Source organism: Dipodomys ordii, unplaced genomic scaffold (assembly GCF_000151885.1).
Source record: "Dipodomys ordii isolate 6190 unplaced genomic scaffold, Dord_2.0 Scaffold39, whole genome shotgun sequence".
Classification (NCBI taxonomy): Eukaryota; Metazoa; Chordata; class Mammalia; order Rodentia; family Heteromyidae; genus Dipodomys; species Dipodomys ordii.
In genome coordinates, this window is record NW_012267255.1 from 11050744 (window position 1) to 11071266 (window position 20523).

Sequence of the window (20523 nt, forward strand, 5' to 3'; positions counted from 1 at the left end):
TTTGTGTTTCTGGAACTTGCTGTTTAGTGGCACAAAAAGACATTAAATATTCCATATTAAATATGAAGATACAGTTCTAATAAGTGTTGTGTAAACAGGTTGTCATGAGAGGGTATAATGGGAAGAGCTAATCTAGTGGAGAGCTCCTTGAGGAAAGGACTTTCAGCTGAGAACCTGAGGAATGAATGTGGGGACAGGAGGAGCAGAGAAAAGCCAAAGGCAGAAGTCAAGAGAGAGGGCTAGGCGCTGGGAAGAGAAGAAAGGTCAGTATGGGTTAAGATAGGGGCGCTTTGGTTTATTTTACCTATACGAAGGCTTGAACTCAGGGCCGTGTGCCCTCGCTCTGCTCTTTCACTCAAGGCTGGTGTTTTACCTAAAACTTGAGCTACCCTTCTTTTTCTAGCTTTTACTGATCAGTTGGAAATGAGAGTCTCATGGATTTGTCTGCTCAGGCTATTTTCAAACCTTGATTCTCAACTCTCAGCATCCTGCTTTAACACAGACCTGAGCCACTAGCCCTTATCTTAAGAAGAGAAGCTTCCCTGATCAAGAATATCAAACCACCAAAAAATGATTTGCTATTTATCATAAAGAATAATAGAAAGTATCCAGGCACAATGGTACATGCCTATAATTCCAGCACTTAGGAAGCTAAGGTTCAAGTGAATCTGGAGACCAAGATTTGCTTTGATTTTTTTAAGGCTCTGTCTCAAAACTCAAGCAAGCCAATAGATTAATGCAAAGTAAATAATAAGGAAAAGGGAAAGGTTCTAAAGGGTGGCAACATGATGCAATTAGGATTGTTTGTTTTTAGTGCGGTTCTTGGGGCTTGACTCAGGGCCTGGTCACCTTCCCTGAGCTTTTCTGCCCAAGCCGGCACTCCACCACTGGAACCACAGCCCCACTTCTCCCTTTTTTTTTTTTTTTTGGTGCTTCATTGGAGCTGTCTCAAGGAATTCCCTGTGCAGGCTGGCTTCGAATCACGACCCTCAGTTCTAAGCCTTCTGAGTTGCTAGGATTACAAGCGTGAGCCACAGGCCCCCCCGACCAGAAACCCATATTAGCACTTTCATAAGTGTCCACAAACCCTTATAATAATTGCCAAGATTATAATCGCCAAGATGCAAAAAAACTCTTAAGTCACTTTGTGCAGCTGTGTGAAATAACTTCTTAAATGCCATCTTAAACCCAATGTTCTCCAGTCTCAGCTGCCACGTAATACCCACTAAGGGCTCGCTGGCCAAGAGGGTAGAGATGTACAAAGAACAAAAAAGAAAAGTAAACACCACGAATCCAAACCCACGAACCCCCAGATCAGCAGCCAGGGTTCATCAATAAGTGACAAGCTGTGTTAAAGGTGTCTGATCCCCTCCCCCCCGACCCTCCCCCCCCCCCCCCCCCCCCCCCCCCCCCCCGCAGAGGGCTGGGCTCCTGCTCCCCTCGTGCGCACGCGCGTGCAGGCCCTAGCGGTCCGGCCCTCAGCGGCCGCTGGGCCTGGTCCTCGCCGCCCGCCCTCCCAGCCTGGACCGCGCGCCTCAGGTTCACACCTCGTCCCAGGTTTGGCGGTGGGCGTGGTCACGTGACGGGCGCGGGCCAATCAGCGGGCGGCCCGCAGCATCTTCCTATAAAGGCGGCCGTCGCAGCCAGCCCGCGGCCGCCATTAGGTCGAGAGCTGGCGGCAGCCTTTCGGTGGACGGGAAACGAACGGCTGCCCTGCACTACTCCATCCGGTGCCACCTCAAGAGGGACGATTGGATAAGGTCCTTTACCCAAGAGGTAAAGCCGCTCGGCACGTGGTCCGGGCCTGGCCTGCTCCCAGGGGTGGCCTTGGGCGGGAACAACCGTTTTCCCCTCCCCTCCCCCCCCTACGGGCACTGGGCAGTTGGCGAGGCCGCCCCACCCCGTGCGGGCCCGGGAGAGAGGCCGCCCTCCGCCAGCTGGAGGGGGGGGCGGCCTGGCTCAGCTCGGCCTGGCCCTGGCTCCAGCCTGGCCTGTGGGCCTCACCATCTGCCTGCCAGCCTGGGTCCCCTTCCTCTCCCCTCCACTCTCCTCCCTTCCCACACGAACCATTTTCCTGCACAGGAGGCCTGGGAAGGAGGCTGTAGGCCAGGAGGCTGGGTGACGCTGCCTCCTTCCGGTCTAGAATAGACACCCGTGGCCTCCTTAGGTCTTGAATTGGTTCATGGCTGCCAGGAGTGTAGTTTGAGTCAGCCAGAAGAAGGAGAAAGAAGCAACAACAAAAACAGCAGCAACAACAAATATCTATATATATATGTATGTATGTATATATATATATATATATATATATATACACACACATACATAAAACATTGACTTTAGCTCTCATCTTTGTTGTATTCATTCTGTATATGGGGGCACAGAGAGAGCCAGGTCCTTCGTTTATATTGTATCCAGTCAATTAACTTTGTTAAGCCCTTGGAATGAACTAAACTAAACCACTCTGCTGGATACTGTAGAATTGGAGGTGGGTCTGATCGCCAGGCTCTGATGAAATGAAAGTGGAGCTGTGTACTGAGTGCTTTGGGAGACAATGTAGATAACTTAATTAGGTTTTGAGGGGTAAATGGAAGTTGAAGTGGAGTGATAAGGGAAGCAGTGGCAGAGAAAGGTTTCAAAGGCATCCATGTACACAGAAAAGTGTGGGTCAATGAAGAATTGAAACATTTTGAGCAGCTAGTACACTGGTGAGATGGGCAAAGGGGCACATTATAAACAAGATTGTATATCATGAAGTTCAGTGAGTTGAAGCATTTGGTCTAAAGTTGCTGAACAAAAATCAAAGCATAATAACAAGTGATGAGAAATGTTTTGGAGGATGAAGAATACACGTCATTAAATATCCAGTATATGTAAATGTGTGTCTAGCAGTCATTTGTGTGAAGGTACTAGACAACACAGCGACTGAGGTTGGTGTGACAAGACTATAGATGGAGTTAAAAGAGAGAAAGGGAAAAGGAACGCTAATGGGCTAGCCCAGTAGATCACTATGGCTTTCCTCTATGTGTAATATGTACTGTGAAATTCTAGCAAACATACCACTCAGCAGAGTAACTTTTTACCATTTATTAAAATGGTAAGAAAATACTTTTTTTAAAAAAATTGAGTTTTGAAAAGCTCAATTATCTAAAATAGAGCCTTCCAGGCTTAAGATAGAATATTACACCCACACCCACAATACACTTTTTTTAAAAAAAGATACCATCTAACTGTTGTCTAGATTGGCTTCTAACTCTTGGGATCAAGCCATCCTATCTTCTGGATAGCTGGGACTGCAGACACTGACCACCATGCCCAGCTTTGTGAATCTATGGGTGACTAAAATATCCACAAACACCTGAAAGGCTCTCTTTCTTAGAAGTTTACTCTGCAAGTTCACACTGACCTTTTTGTTACCCCAACACCCTTCTTGCCTCTACCATAGCACTAATTATTCATTAATTAAATGTATCCACTTGAGTTTATTTTGTGCTTTGAAACTGAAACACGGTCTTGCTCTATAGTCTAAGCTGATGCAGAACTTTCCATCACCTGCCTCAACCTCCTGAGTGCAGGGACTACAGGCATGTTCCATAATGCCTTAGTTATGTATCAGATTGTAATTGCCTATTTAAGGTCTCTGGAAGGAGACCATACCTCCAGTTCCTTGCATAAGGGTTGGAATCACGTAGATGTTTTATAAATATTCAATAAATGAATAAATGGAATTTGGAAAATGGTATCCTGGAAACAAGAGGAGAGTTTTAAGAGAGTCACAATAACAGTCGAGGGAGAGAGGTTGCTGGGAAGCCAGGTAAGATTAGATTAAGAAAATCCATCGTGCTTACCAAATAAATGTGTTCATTGTTAACCTGGTGTGTGGGGAGTTTTAGAGGCATGGGGAGGAAAAGCTAAGTAGGAAGTGGGCAGTAGTTTTTTTGAGATCCCTTTTATGAGCTACAGAAGAGAAGTCAAGTTATAAGGAGATAATAGGACTAAGGGAATAATCAGATAGGAATAATCAGGAGTTCAAGTCCTGGGTACAAAGAGATGTTAATGAATCAGGCAAATTCCAATCATGGTATCAGTCAGGAAATTGATAAATAATGCAGTATGGTCTCTCAACCTGGTTATCTTCCTGTCTTAATCTCACACCTTTGATTATGGGTGTGAGCCACAATATCCAGCAGACTTTTAAAGAAGACTTCTTAAAATATATAGAGAGGAAAACATATAGAAATGTTAAAAATACAAAAAAAGGGAGCAGGATGGTTTAGGATGTTATCTGAGATTCTAAAAATTAAGAATTCTAGATAAGAAAGTCCCTCAGGCCAAATGGAAGGGACGAATGATCAGAGTACATCATGGTGAAAAGAAATGTATATTGTAGAGTTTACCTCTGATTGGCCTCAAGTAAAGTCTGATCTATGAAGAAACTATTTTCTCATGGGGACTGGCTTCCCTCTCCTGAAGATTGAAAGCAGAGCTTGGAGCACACTGGTGACAGCTCATTTGAGGATATAGGATTTGGAGTCAGGATAAGAGATCATCACAGGATACAATTCTTTTGTCCTTTAAGAGACTCACAGGTATCTGATATTCAAACTCTTGTTCTAAACCTTGAACATGTTGGCTTTCCTATATGTGTAAGATGTACTGTGAAATTCCAGTAAACATGCCACTCAGCAGAGTAGCTTACTCTTTACCATTTATTAAAATGGGTAGAATTTTTTCTTGTCATTCATTGGGCTTGAACTCTGGGCCTGGGCACTGTCCCTTAGCTTTTCAGCTCAAGCTGATCACTCTACCACTTGAGCCATGGCACTACTTCTGGTTTTCTGGTGGTTAATTAGAGATACGAGTTTCCCGGACTTTCCTGCCTGGGCTGGCTTTGAATGGCAGTCCTCACATCTCAGCCTCTTGAGTAGCTAGGATTACAGGCATGAGCCACCGGCGCCCAGCTAGAAAAATTTTCTTTTTTAAATTGAGCTTCAAGAAACTCAATTATCTAAAATAGAACCTTCTAGGCGTAAGACAGGATATTACACCCAAACATATACTTTTTTAAAAAGAAATATGATCTGACTATTATGTCTAGGCTAGCTTCCTACTTCTGGGATCAAGCCATCCTATCTTAATTTCTGGATAGCTGGTACTACAGGTACTGACCACCATACCATGCCCAGCTTTGATTTATGGGTAACTAAAATATCCACAAACACCTCAAAGGCCCTCTTCCTTAAAAGTTTAAAGCTTGTGTACATTGTTGGTAGATATATGTTAGAATAACCAGAGAAATATCTAGTAAAACTTAAAATCACTGACCTGTAAATTGGGGGGGGGGGAAGTGTTGCTTTTGTGGTGGTTGTTTTTAGTTTCAATATTTTGAGGCAGGGCTGGGAAGGTGGCTCAGTGGTAGAGTGCTTGCCTTGCATTCGTGAGGCCCTGGATCGATTCCTCAGCACCACATAAGCAGAAAAAGCCAGAAGTAGTGCTGTGGCTCAAGTGTAGAGCGCTAGCCTTGAGCTGAAGAACTGAGGGACAGCACCCAGGCCCAGAATTCAAGACCCATGACTGACAAAAAAAAAAAAGGAAAATAAATTTTGAGGCAGAGTCTCATTATATTGGCCAAACTGGCCTTGAACTTGCTCTGTGGTTGAGGCTAACTTGGAACTCATAATCCTCTTACTTCATTCAGCCTCCAGAGTTCCTGGGACAGGCTTCTGGCACAACAGCCAGCTCTAGAAGTTATCAATGGGAATTTATATTCAGTAGCTATGTGTGTTTATGCAATGAGGGATTTTGTATTTAATAAAGGATTAAAAATCTTCTTATCATCCTATTCTTCCCTCCTCTTCAAACCCTGGCAACTCTGGTCTTCCTGCTGTCTTCAGAGTTTAGCTCCTGCCCCAGCCTCCTGCGTGTGTGATTACAAGTGTGGCCACCACACCTGGCAATAGTTTCACATTTTTCTTGGATACATGTAGGTGGAATCATGTTGTTTTTTTAAGATTAGCTTCTTTCATGCTGGGAAGGTAGCTCAGTGGTAGAGTGCTTGCCTTACGTGCATGAGGCCCTGGGTTCCATTCCTCAGCACCACATAAGCAGAAAAAGCCAGAAGTGGTGCTGTGGCTCAAGTGGTAGAGTAGAGTGCTAGCTTTGAGCTGAAGAGTTGAGGGGCATAGCCCAGGCCCAGAGTTCAAGCCCCATGACCCACCAAAAAAAAAAAAAAGATTAGCTTCTTTCAAGTATTAATATGTATTAAAGTTGCCACATCTTTTTGTAGATTGATAGTATTCAAGACTAAATAATATTCCATGCATGGATATGCTATAGTTTATTTACCTACTAAAGGAAATCTTGATTGTTTCTAATAGTTGTGAATAAATCTGCTATATATAAATATTCACATGCAGATTCTGTGTGGGCACTACTGATTAAAGCATGCCTATGTGCAGAAATACCAAGTTCAACACTGATAACTAAAGATAGAAAATGAAATTGTAACAGAAGACAAAATATATTGCATAATCTTTTATTTTAAAGTACTTAATTGGCAAATACTGTATCTCTTCAAACTGTTTAATGTGATGGTTTTCAATGTGTATACATCATGTAATGCTTATCAAATCACTATATCCATCCCATTAGATATTTAAAGTTATTTATCTTATCATTCAGGGATGATGTTATTTGATCAGATCTTCCCTTTTCTCACTAATTCTCAGCCTTTGGCAACCACCATTCTACACTTTGGTTTTCTGAGTTTGATTGTTGGAGATTCACATATAATTGAGATCATGCTGTTTGTCTCTGTCTGGTTTATCTCACTTAGCAGGTTCATCCTGTTGAAAATGGCAAGAGTTACTCCTTTGGGGATAGGAGCAATTGAAGAATAATATGTGTGTATGTGTGTGTATATGGGTATATGTTTACATTTTCCTTATCCATTCATCTGTCATTCATTACTTAGTTCTATTACTGACTGTTGTGAAAAATCTCCCAATAGAGGATGCCAATAGCTTTCTGTGATATGGATATATAATATATGCACATACACACACATAGACATGTATGCAGATACAGGTATGCATGTACATGCATATGGTGCTTATGTGTAATCATATATGTATATATGCACATTTATATGTGTGTATACATACATTTATACATGCACATGTATGCACACAATTGCCATACACTTACTTTTCCCCCAATAATATATATAGGTCTTCCTATTGTTTGGTGTTGAAACATAAACCTAGGGCCTTGCACAAGCTAAGCACATGCTCTGTCACTGAGCTATACTCTCCACCTTTCTATGAACTGGGTTTTTTAATTCAATAAGCTCACGTTATTCACAAATTTATTAAACACAAGTGTGATGTGATAACTGATAAAAATGAAAAGTTTTGAAAACAAAATGTTTTAATTCCTGCACAGTTGGTGTGGGGAATTCTCCCAGTCCTACGTTTTCTTAGTTGTGTTTAAATCATTGTATGATGTGCTGGCTGTGTGCCTGCCCTGAAGTTTTATCAGAAAGCAAATGGCACCCAAAAAGTAAAGCAAAAGTTATGGTAATCCTCTCAAATCACAAGTGGCATGCAATAGAGTTAATTTTAGTGATAAAGTGAAAATTTGATATTTGTAGAAAGGCAGTATGTCTTGAGGGGAAGTTGGTTGACATATGAGGAAATGAATCAAGCACCATGGGTAAGCACTCAATCTATGTACCCCTGATGGCTTCCTGGGCTTCCTTAGTGTTGATCTCCTTGGAACCATAGGCCTGCACACACCAAGGGTTTGTTGTACTCTGTTTAAATTAACCACAAAAAAATCCTTTACTTTTCTCCTTTTGTTGAAAAGTTGTCAGAGAACCATATGCTAGTGAAATCTTTTAACATATTGTTTCTTTTCATTAGGAATTTGTAGACTTTCCCTGCTAAGACCTCAATTTGTGTTTTTGAAAAACAGAAAGAAATTTTGTGAAATCTTGAAATAATTTAAACCATCTAAGACTAAGGCATATATAATGAAACAACTTATACTACTTGTATAAAAAGGTATTTGTTTAAAAATTGAAATTTTCATTTGATACTTTTTCTGTTAAGATGTGTTTAAAATTCAATATCTCTTTCTCATGAATCAACATTTTCCTATGCAAAACCTTAATCTTTTTAAGGTGCTTACATGGTACTGAGTTTTTTGTTTTTCAGGACATGCACATGTAGACAACATTAGAATATCAGGACGTGAAGTTCAGAATGTCTCTGCCAAGCCGACAAACATCTATCGTGAACCCCCCTCCACCAGAGTACATAAATTCCAAGAAAAATGGGCGATTGACAAATCAGCTCCAGTACCTACAGAAAGTTGTCCTAAAGGCATTATGGAAGCATAGTTTTTCCTGGCCTTTTCAACAGCCTGTGGATGCTGTGAAACTAAAATTGCCTGTAAGTATATCAAATAATAATGGGAACTTAAGAAAAGACAAATCAGATGGGGCATGTCTCAAGTGGCAGAGCAAACTTGCCTGGTCAAGTGAGAGGCCCAGTACTATGTCCCCAACTAATAACTAATTCATCAATAGAAATAGTAACTCATTAATTAATTGAAAAGAAAAACTTCTAAATAAGAAAATCTATATAATAGTATAAAATATACCCAAGAAGCACCTAGTTACCCAGCACAACTAAAGTCTGATAAATGCATATATTTTCTTGTAACATGTGCCACTGCCTTTTTGATGCATGGTAACCACGAATATCATCCTCTTCATGAAGTCACTCTCAGCACTTCTTAGAGGACTTATTTCTATCACATACTGTGTGCCACTTTAGACTTCATTAAATATTTTTAGCCATCAATTAATAGAATGGTTGAATCATTTGTGATATAGCTAAGTAGTGATAGATCTGTGACTTTACTCTAGATCTGTCAGAATCCATAAATAGTATTGTTCCCATCATGTCCTTTCCTTTGTATTTTTCAGGGATAATTCTACTCTTAAATTCCTTTCTCAGTTAATCTTTATATTGGCTTTTTGTGTTCTTTGAGAAATAATGCTATGACAATCAGCTTTGACTTTAATTACTAAAGATTATGGCTTCCAAGCTGGGCCCTAGTGGCTCATGTACATAATCCTAGCTACTCAAGAGGCTGAGATCTGAGGATCATGGTCGAAAGCCAGCCTGGGCAGGAAAGTCAATGAGACACTTATCACCAATAAATTACTTAGAAAAAGGCAGAAGTGGTGCTGTGGCCCAAGTGGTAGAGCACTACCCTTGAGCACAGAGAGGTTTGGGGACAGAGCCCAGGCCCTGAGTTCAATCCCCAGGACCAGCAAAAAAAAAATATTATGTCTTCTAGATTATAGCTTTTAAAAACAGTTACAATCTTTAGAGAGTTTATGAAGTTTGTGTACCAGTAGTTGTAGCAATTGCATTCTTACTAACATAATTTATTCAAAACCATAGGATTATTATACCATTGTAAAAAACCCAATGGATTTAAATACGATTAAAAAGCGGTTGGAGAATAAATACTACATGAAGGCTTCAGAATGTATAGAAGACTTCAATACAATGTTCTCAAATTGTTATTTATACAACAAGGTATGTAAGCATTATACTGCTGATACTTCTCTGTTATGTATAGGAGAGAGATGTATAAATAACTATGTTGATTTCAGATCTCAAGCCATGATTTGTAATATTTTCTCTATTTTTATGTTATTGCTTTTTTTCACAGAGTTTCATGATTCACATACTTTAGTATTTCTTTTATTTATTTGCTGTCTGCCTAAATAGCTGTAGTGGCTCATGTTGTTGTTTGTTTTTTTTAATGCCAGTGATAGCTAGTTTCTGTGATTATAGTATTTCAGAATGTTTTCTATTGAATTCCTGTAATTTTAGTTATAAGAAGAATGAAAAACCTAATATACACTGGTCCTAGTTAAATTTTAGTGGTTGGAATCTGTAGCCATTAGCCTAAGATATCAAATTGTGTACTTTGTATAAATAGAATACAATGCTGAGAATTGAACCCAGGGCTGTGAACATACTAGACAAGCAGTTTGCCACTCTACTACACCTCCAGCCCCAAATTACATACTCTTGACTTCATAACAAGTTGGTTTATCATACTTATTTCTGGTCATGTCCTAGTAGTAATACTAATATTTATATTAAGATAATAGCCAATCAGATGATGTATGTGGGCATTTTGAGCTTAATCTTCATATTTGTTCTCATCTATAAATAGAATTTGTCTAACTCCTGTTTATCAACTATACAAATACAATAAAAATAATTCTTAAAAATATGCCAATTAAAGTTGAGAAAAATTAGATTTGTGTATTTGGTTTTTGTCCCATACATTAGTCTGACTTCTCAGAATACCATATTCTATTTTCTGTCTGTTTTATGATATCTAAATATTTTGAAGCTTATAGCCCATTTAAATGTGAGAAATCTAAGTATATGGAATTTTGTGTACACAGAATAACTAGTAATACTGAGATAGAATCAGAAGTTTGATATGGCTCCCAAGATAACACAAACACCATTTTATATGTGTGAAAGACTTAAGACTATTAACTGACATTGAGTGGACAGTAGTGACTCATGACTAATATCCTAGCTACCTGGGAGACAGAAACTAAGTAGATAATCATTGGAGGCCAGCCTTGGCAGAGAAGTTTTCAAGGCCCCTTCTTAATCCACAGCTGTGTTCTGTAGCACTTGCCTATTACCCTGAACAACATGGGAGGCTGAAATTGGGAGGTTTGTGGTTCCAGGCCAGTCCAGACAGAAAGCTCCATGAGACTGCATCTCATTGAAGAGAAGTTGGGTTTAGTGAGATGCACTAGTCATTCCAGCCAAAATAGGAATCCTAAAATAGGAGGATAGACTCATGCTTGGACAAGAAGCTTGACCCTATCTCAAAAATAACCAGCACAGGGGCTGGGAAGGTGGCTCAGTGGTAGAGTGCTTGCCTTTCATGCATGAAGCCCTGGGTTCGATTCCTCAGCACCACATAAGCAGGGAAAAAAAGCCAGAAATGGTGCTGTGGCTCAAGTGGTAGAGCGCTAGCCTTGAGCTGAAGAGCTGAGGGACAGCGCCCAGGCCCAGAGTTCAGGCCCCAGGACCAGACCCCCAAAAAATAAATAAAAATAACCAGCACAAAAATTTGATGTGATGCAGCAGTCATGCACTTGCCTCACCAGCTTTGAGGCCCTGAGTTGAAACCCTGGTTTTAGGGGGGAAAAGGCCTACTAACTGAAACGAATTTTAAAAAACTCAGTTTACCACGGTTATCGGATTGTTGACTTAATCTTAATAGTGATTCTAAAGGGCCCTTTCACATTTCTTTGTGTGTGTGTGTGTGTGTGTGTGTGTCTGTGTGTCTGTGTCTGTGTCTGTCCTGGGGCTTGATCCTTGGCCCTGTCTTTCAACTTTTGGTTAAGGTGAACAATCTACCATTTGAGTAACAGCTCCACTTCCACCTTTTTTGGTGGTTAGTCAGGAATAAGAGTCATTGATACTTTCCTGCCTGGGCTGGCTTCAAACCATTATTCTTAGATCTTAGCCTCTTAATAAATAGATAGGAATAGATAGGATTACAGGTGAGCCTCCCACCCCCCCCACCCCCACCCCACCCCGGGCCCTGCTCACACTTAACATCTTAAATCAAAATTCAGTAGTTTTCCTGACCTGCTCAGCTAAGAAATGTTTTCTAGGCTGTTGCTTCTTAAGTTACTTAGTATATTTTTTCCTCAGCAGTGAAATAAAGCAAGAAAACTTCTAAGCAGGCAGCTAAAAGACTTTAAAGTTGATCCTTTCAAACTATATAAAGTACACATTTGCTTTAGCCTATTTGAAGTGTAGAAATCCTAATGTCTGATAACTTTGTATTACTGAAATTAATTTCATTGTACCATTGTAGTGCTGGGGAAAGTATTCTAGTCCTTTTTAGAAGCTGAAGTAGACAGGATGTTAGGAAATGAAATAAGGCTGTTTCATAAACTTCTGAGTTTAGCGAAGATAAATACTAAGGTATACTATATCACCACCTACTGTAAAGTACTCTGAATTAATAAGATCTGTTTCAGTGACTATACTGTATATCCTTATGGATATTTAATACATTTTTTAGCCTGGAGATGACATTGTTCTAATGGCACAAGCTCTAGAGAAGTTGTTCATGCAGAAATTATCCCAGATGCCACAGGATGAGCAAGTTGTGGGTGGTAAGGAAAGAATGAAGAAAGGTAAGTCCAGAAAGTAACAAGTGAGTCTATCTATCTGTATCTGTTTTCCGACCCCCATCCTTTTCTATTGGTACAGTGCTAAATTGGCAAAAGATCTCAATGTTAAGAATGAAATGACGGGTGCTGGTGGCTCACGCCTGTAATCCTAGCTACTCAGGAGGATGAGATCTGGGGATCACGGTTCAAAGCCAGCCTGGGAAGGAAAAGTCTGTGAGACTCTGATCTCCAAAAATCCACTCAGAAAACCAGAAATGGAGCTGTGGCTCAAGTGGTAGAGCACTAGCCTTGAGCTGAAGAGCTAAGGGACAGTGCCCAGGCCCAGAATTCAAGCCCCATGACCAACCCAAAAAAAAAGAAAAAAAGAGTGAATTGTTACTAAGTGTTTTCTTTTTTAAACTAAAAAAAACTTCAGGGAAAAATCTTTATTGGTTAAAATCAGGTCCTCATGAACTCTACCCCAGCCTTCTTAAAATTTTGAGACAGGGTCTTACTGGCCTAAACTTTGTGATCCTCCGGAGTGACTAGGGTTACATTTGTGTGCCACCAGACTATAGAGAAGCATATTGCTTAAAACATGGAATACAAAATGAATTTTAAATATTAAAAACTGTGGTGGTGGAACAAGAATGTCATAGATCAAATGTTAATTCATCTTTAGATCATTCAGTCGGTGTCATCTTAGTTAAGTCCATACTCATTCCATGGAAGTTTGTTTTTGTTTTTTAGTAGAAAAACTCCAACTAACCAGTGTATGAAGTGCTAGAACAGGAAACAATTTCTCACTGCAGGCTCTCCTGATTGACATACTTGGTTTCTTCGGCGCATACTAGCAAAAGGCATCTTTTGAAAACAAACTCAGAACACTTCTCAGCCTTCTGGCTAACGTTAAGGGTTAGAACAAACTAAAACATATTTACTGGCTTGGAACCTATTGTTGGCTTCCCACAGAAGCATGAGATATCATAAATTCCATACCATGACCCTTTGCGATCTTATCCCTGCCCAACTCTCCATTTTCATACTTAGCTACTTTCCTGTTAGTTGCTGTAAATGTGTCCCTATTTTCCATGTGTTGGAAATGGGACCTGATACTGAGAGTTATGAGACTGTCAGCATTAGATCCCTCCCTAGATGCAACAGATGTTAGTGTCATGCTCTTATATGTCCAGCTTTCAGAGCTATGACCTAAATAAACCTCTGTTCTTCAGAAGTTATCCCATCTGTGGTATTCTGTTAACACAACCAGAAATAGATCATGACACTAAGATTCTCCCTGCTGATTACCTGGGCACAACCTCTCTTTACTGTGTCCTGTTGCCTGGCTAGGTACTCCTTGCCTTTACTTGTTTAGCTGCCTTTCCTCTGATATGCCTCTTCTTAATGTATTCAACACTATATTCCCTTTTTTCCCATTTTTAAAATTACCTTTAAGTAGTTGTACAAAGGGGTTTCAATTTGACATTCATCTATTTGACTCCTAACTCTTCGTAAGTGGTAAGGAGATTGAGGAGTGTCATCCCTATCTTAAAATACTGAGTTCCTGAGTTGGTTTAGCAAGAATTAGATATCCAGAGAAATAGCTATATGTTGTATATCAAATATAATAACATAAAAACAAAGCAGCATAAGAAAACTAGAAGCCAGGCGCCAGTGGCTCAGGCCTGTAATTCTAGCACTCAGGAGGCTGAGATCTGAGGATTGTGGTTCAAAGTCAACCAGGCAGGAAAGTTCATGAGACTCTTATCTCCACTTAACCACCAGAAGACAGGAAGTGGCACTGTGGCTCAAGTGGTAGAATGCTAGCCTTGACCTGAAGAGCTGAGGGATAGCACCCAGGTCCAGAGTTCAAGACCCACCACCAAAAAAAAAGAAAAAAAGAAAACGAAAACTAGAGAGCAGAGATTGTTTTATGTAAGATGGTTGAAAATGAGACATAATAGTGAAGGCTGAAAGGAAATGTTGGCAAAAACAATGAGTATCTCTTCTTTTAGGCAACACAAATAGTTGGCTTGTGCTTACCAAATGTGAGGACACCAAAGCCAGCTGATAGGCTAGAATATAATAAAAGAGGAGAGAGTGACAGGCCATGGGGAAGCAGATCATGCAGATCTTTGTGAGGCATGGTGAAATTTGGACTTTCAGCTTAAAGCCGTCACCATCAGAAGACATTGGACAGAATTGTCATGATCTGATTTTGTTTTGTTTTGAGATAGAATTTTACTAGCCTTGAACTCATGTTAGCCTTGAACTCAAAACTCCCTTGCCTCACTCTCACAAGGGCTGGAATCACAGGTGTTGACATGGCCACTGATGAGTTTTATTGCACCACTTAAATTATTATTTTCAACATTAAATAGTAGAGTGCAAAAGCTGAAGGATGGCCTGCCTGTCTGATAGACTACTATTGTTTGTTTCTTTGTATTTCCTTAGTAGTTGAACAAAGAAGTTTCAATTCAACACATCACTTTGAGAGTGCAATGCATCTTGGTCAATATCACCCCTTTCATCATTCTCCATCGGGTGCTATTGAAATAATCCCTTTGCACAATGATGACCCTCAGACTGGGGTAATTGATTACCACTTGTGAGAAGTAGTTGGATTCTGGATATTCAGATAGGGCACAAGGTATACTGGGACACTAGGGCATAGGGTTTGAGAGTAGATCTAAGAGTACTGTTAAGGTTTTTGGCCTAAGTAATTAGATGTAGTCACCTTGATGGACTTCAGAAATAATTTGAGAGTATCATAATTGAAATGCCTCCTGTTATAGCATCCTCTGGGAACATACAGAAGAGCACGCACAATTGTCCTTTGGCAGGCCTGTCTACAGCTAAGAATCATATGAGTAAGAATCATATCAGTATCTTTTGTTCTGTATCAGTTTTGTTCTATAACAATTTTGAGATCCTTGGATATTTATACAGAACATTCTGAAGTCTGTATTACTACTTAGAGTTGTTTCCAGTTTATCTGAAAATTTTACTCACATTTACAGCTACCCAAAGCTAACCCATAAAGTTCTATTAGTCTTATTTTATACAAAGCACCCTTTTGGGAAAAAAATGGTAAATATACATTTCCAACACATTTTGGCAGTACTGGCATTTGAACTAATAAATAGGACCTCGTACTTGCTTGGCAGACATAAAAATGGGATTAGAAGTGTCTTTTATTATCTTTAAATTGGTGCTGATCATAATCAAGAAAGGCACAATCTTGAATGCCATAAATCCAAATACCAAATCCCTTAAAGATTAAAATCCTGGAAAATTAGGCCAAGCGCCTATGACTTATGCCTATAATCCTTATTACTTAGAAGGCTGAGATCTGAGGATTTGGATTCAAAGCCAGTCCAGGCAGGAAAGACTTTGAGATGCTTACATTCAATTAACTACCAAACAGCCCAAAAGTTGAACTGGGACTCAAGTGGTAAATCACTAGCCTTGAGCAAAAAAGCTTAGAGACAGTGCCTAGATTCTGAGTTCAAGCCCCAGGACTGGGGTATGTGAGTGTGTGCATGTATGTGTGCATACATGCACGTACACACAAAAAAAATCCTGAAAAAATCACAATCCTGAACGATTATAATCTATAATGTGGAAATCCTGAAACTAAAATTTTCATGAAAAAGATTCATGTAGGAGATAGAAAAGTTAAGTGTAGGGCAGGGGGGAATGATAAGGAAGTAATGAAATCTTTAAATATCTGACCATTAGTTTGCATTGGCTTTTTTTTCCAGCTGATGAAATTCCAGGAATGTGTAGTGAATTAAAGTTGTAGTTTTCCTGAAAAAGTCAGCATGGTTGCTTGCATGGTAGAATAGTAAGTTATGCAACAGTGCTTCTGTTTTTATCACCAATTTGTCTGTACCAAATCTACAATCTGAATCCATTTCCTTGGACATGTGGTACAGAAGATAGGGAGGCCTAATAGGGTGTGGCTCATGGCAGGGTATAACAGTTCATAGAAGGATTTCTGAAAGAACAGAGACATATTGAAAATGAGTGGAAGCATATTCTCTGAGGAGAGCCAGACCCTAAAAGAATCAAAAAAGTGAGCTATTCAAAAAAGTGAGATGTACTACTTCCAATTGAGTTGATGATAATTTTGGGGATTATCTCTGGGGTCTGGAGCCATACTTCCAGACCTCTTTTGGGAATTTAGTATGTAAGGGATTTTGATCTTTCAGGATTCCAGCATTTCAGATTATGGCATTGGGAATTATGTCTTTGAATATATGACCAAATTGTCAGCAACTAGGGAATATATTATGCTTATTTTGCTATAAAGCTGGTCTAATGGATTAAAATAGAGAGAATGGTGTTGCATATTCAGATATTTGACTATGGTTCACATTTTATTAGACTTTCAACAAAACACATCCATTTCTTCTGGTAAAGAAAAACCATCACCCAAAGCAACAGAAAAAGTATTTAAGGAGCAAGAAATCTCCTCTGGACTTCCTGAGGCATCTATCTCTCCCTTAAACATGGTGCATGGAGCCCTGCCCACCTCTGGCTCTCAGACTGTGCTCCAGGTAAGTTCACCGTGGGTTTCTTGTTGTCATTGATGTTGTTTAGCTATTGGAGACTGAACTTGGCCTGAAGCTTGGAGGCAAGCTCTGTTCCCCTTGGGCCATGCACCAAACCCCTATCATAATTTTTACATCATTGTTTCCTCAAATACTTCAATGTAACTTCGGATGTTGTGATGGTTATACTTTTTTTTTTTAGGTAAATGAAAATTGGTCTTCAGCCTATAGCAACCCTAAGCCATACTGTTTCTGCTGGTCTCTATTTTGTGGACAGAGACTAGATGATTATCCAATTGTAGACTTTTTAGGTAGAATCCAAACTATTTTAGTAACTTCATGATAAGATACAGCTATTTTAGTAGCTTAATAATAAGACACATCTACCTACCTACATAGGGTTTTTTCTTTCTCTTCTAATTAATACAGGTTCTTACTGAGTAGCTAAGACCCTTCAAATTGGTATCCTCTTGTCTCAGCCTTTCAAGTTCTGGGTTTACAGGCATGTGCCACTATACTCAGTGTAGGTTTTTTTTCTTTAAAATTGTATATCTTACCTGATTTTAAATACTCAGAAATATATGTTGTAATCTTGACTCTAATCTTCTCTCTTATTTGTCTTTAATTCTTTGGGCTGTGAAAAGAAGGCATTAGGGCTGTTTATTTTGCTTATAAAGAGAAAAGACCTTTATTAATATTTGATACATGGGTTTCAATAATATGTATAAATTATACAAAAACTTGGTATCAGTATTTGCTTCCCTCCACTTTTTGAAGTGATGCCTCTCTCCTTAAGAATAACTTTTTGGGGCTGGGAAGATGGCTCAGTGGTAGAACGCTTGCCTTGCATGCCTGAGGCCCTGGGTTTGATTCCTCAGCACCACATAAGCAAAAAGAAAAAAGCCGGAAGTGGCACTGTGGCTCAAGTGGTAGAGGGCTAGCCTTGAGCTGAAGAGCTGAGGGACAGTGCCCAGGCCCACAGTTCAGGCCCCACAACCCCCACAACCGGACAAAAAAAAAAAAAAGAACAACTTTTTGTTGCTGGATTGTTTTATTTTAGGTTACAAGGGGTGTGAAGAGAAAAGCAGATACAACAACTCCTACAACTTCCATAGTTAAAGCAAATAGTGAATCTTTTCCGACACTTACAGAAAATAAACCAGTGAGAACACCACCAGTAAAAGAAAATGTAGTGAAGAATGTGTTGCTGGAGTCTCAGCAACAGCATAAAGCTGTCAAGAGTGTTAAAGTAACGGAACAACTGAAGCACTGCAGTGAGATTCTTAAAGAAATGCTTGCAAAGAAACATGTATCCTATGCATGGCCCTTCTACAACCCCATCGACGCCAATGCTCTGGGGCTCCAGAACTACTATGAAATCATCAAAAACCCCATGGACCTGGGCACTATCAAGGTAGATGTAGCCTGAAAGGAGGAACTTTTTTCCTTTATTATAAAAGTAATACCTCATTGTAAAGAAATCGGAAAATCCAGAGTGTTTTTGAAGAAAATTAAGTTCACCTGAAGTGAACCCTTGGGATATTTTAAAATGCACGTTCTTATTTTCATGTACGCACACCCATTGACCTTTCCCCACAGCCTTTGGGTCACAGTACTTACTGTGTTATGAACATATTGAAATATGAGCTATTCTTTAGGAATATTGTATGTGTGTGTACATGTGTACACATGTGCACCAGGACCGGAGATTAAACTCAGGGCCTGGGTGCTGTTCCATAACTTTTCTACTCAAGGCTGGCCCTGTACCCACTTAGAGCCACATGCCACTTCTGGCTTTCTGGTAGTTAATTGGAGATAAGAATCTCACAGACTTTCCTCCTTGCTGGCTTTGAACCACAACCCTCAGATCTCAGCCTCTGTAGTAGCTAGGATTACAGGTGTGAGCTACTGGCACCAAGCAAGAATGTTTTTAATGATTATATAATTCTAGATTGTCTTCTTTTGCTAAGACATTAATACAGTTTTCAACTCTCTTCTTGCCTTTTATTGAAGGAGAATTTTCTGCTTCAGTGATAAAGGTGGAATTTATGTTCAATATGTTAATGTTAAGGATAACTACTTAACAGAACTGTAGCATCTTCAAAATCATTCACCATCTCAGTCCTCCTAAATGACTATTCACTATATGCTCATCTTCATTATTTTCTAGATGTTTGATTATTCTCCTTTTAAGATTTTTTTTGAGAGAGGGTCCTGGTATATACTCTAGGCTACAATGATAACTGACTTGGTTTTTTTCTCAAGCACCACTTACTTTATTTTTTATCTGCAATGAAAAGTTTATTAACCTACTACTCGATTTTTTTAGTAAAAAATTATTTATTTTTAAAATTGTTATTGTAGAGTTGATATACAGAGGGGTTACAGTTACATGAATCAAGTAATGAGTAATGAGAATAATTCTTTTTGAACCATGTCTCATCTTCTGTTGCTTTCTCACAGTCTTTCCCTTCCATCCCCACAAGATATCCAGTTCATTTTCCACATAGTGTCCAGTGAGTATCATTGTTCTATTTGTTCATCCTTGTTCCACCTTTTACATGTCCTTCCTTCCCCTCCCAAATACAAACAATAAGCAAAAGGAAAAGAAAATAATAACAGAAATAATGGCAACTAAAATGTCTTTCCATTTCTTGGAGTTCATTTCATAGAATATTATCATTTCATTATTATTTCATAGAATATTATCATCTGTATATAGCTATTGAGCATTTCTCAAACATTCCTATGTCTATCCTCCTTTGGCCTCTGTATGTTAATGACTAGAGTCTTCTATAATTTATCCTGTCCTAGTGTATGTATGTGTGTGTGTGTGTGTGTGTATGTATGTGTATATTATATATATATATATATATATACATTTTTTAGTCATTCAGTGTATTTTTATATACACATTCTAGTTACCACAAATGAGGTAACCATGCAGTCTGTTTCTTTGGCTCTAGCTTACTTCACTTAATATAATTTTTTCTAAATCTTTCCATTTCCTTACTAATGGTACAATATCATTCTTTCTGATGGATGAGTAGAATTCCATTGTGTATACATAGCACATTTTCTTGATCCTTTTTTCCACTGGGGGATGTCTAGGTTGATTCTATATCTTGGCTATGGTAAACAATGCTGCAATGAACATGGTTGTGCTGATGGCTTTACTGTGTCCTGGCTTGTGGTCCATTGGATAAATGTTTAGGAGTGGAATTGCTTAGTCATAGGGAAGCTCTGTCTTTGATCTTTTAAGGAACTTCCTACTGCTTTCCAGAGTGGTTACCACTTGATTTTTGTTTGCTCTTGTTTCTTGCACTTTCTTCTTACTCTCTGGATTTGTTCTTTTCATTGAAATGCAATGAAACTCTCCTGAGACTTCAGTTTTTAATCATCTATATCTACCAGAATAATTTTGTCCTTATTTTACAATAATTGTGTTTACTGAATATAGAATTCTAAAATGATACTATCCCTTCAAACTTCTAAGACAGATTCTGACATCTGTGGCTGATGAGGTATCTGCTATGTCTACTTCTCATTCCTTCTGACATTTAAATTCTGAAAATAAGTTTTTTTTATTTTAATTTTAATTTTTATTTTTTTATTGTGAAAATACTGTACAGAGGGGTTACAATTACATGGGCAACATAATGAATACATTTCTTATCAAGCATTGTAGCCTCCTCCTTTGTTTCCCCTTCCCATCCCTTCCCA

At 39.2% G+C, this 20523-nt stretch overlaps 1 protein-coding gene across 1 annotated transcript in view; it reads left to right on the forward strand.

The window, feature by feature from the left end:
- The first annotated feature begins 8261 nt into the window (after window positions 1-8261).
- Brdt (bromodomain, testis-specific) overlaps window positions 8262-20523 on the forward strand; it is a 45397-nt gene continuing 33135 nt past the window's right edge. The window contains exons 1-5 of the mRNA XM_013018262.1: window positions 8262-8450; window positions 9474-9611; window positions 12154-12268; window positions 16634-16806; window positions 17861-18214. Coding sequence (XP_012873716.1) covers window positions 8262-8450; window positions 9474-9611; window positions 12154-12268; window positions 16634-16806; window positions 17861-18214 — 969 coding nt within the window. The remainder of the gene's footprint in view (window positions 8451-9473; window positions 9612-12153; window positions 12269-16633; window positions 16807-17860; window positions 18215-20523) is intronic.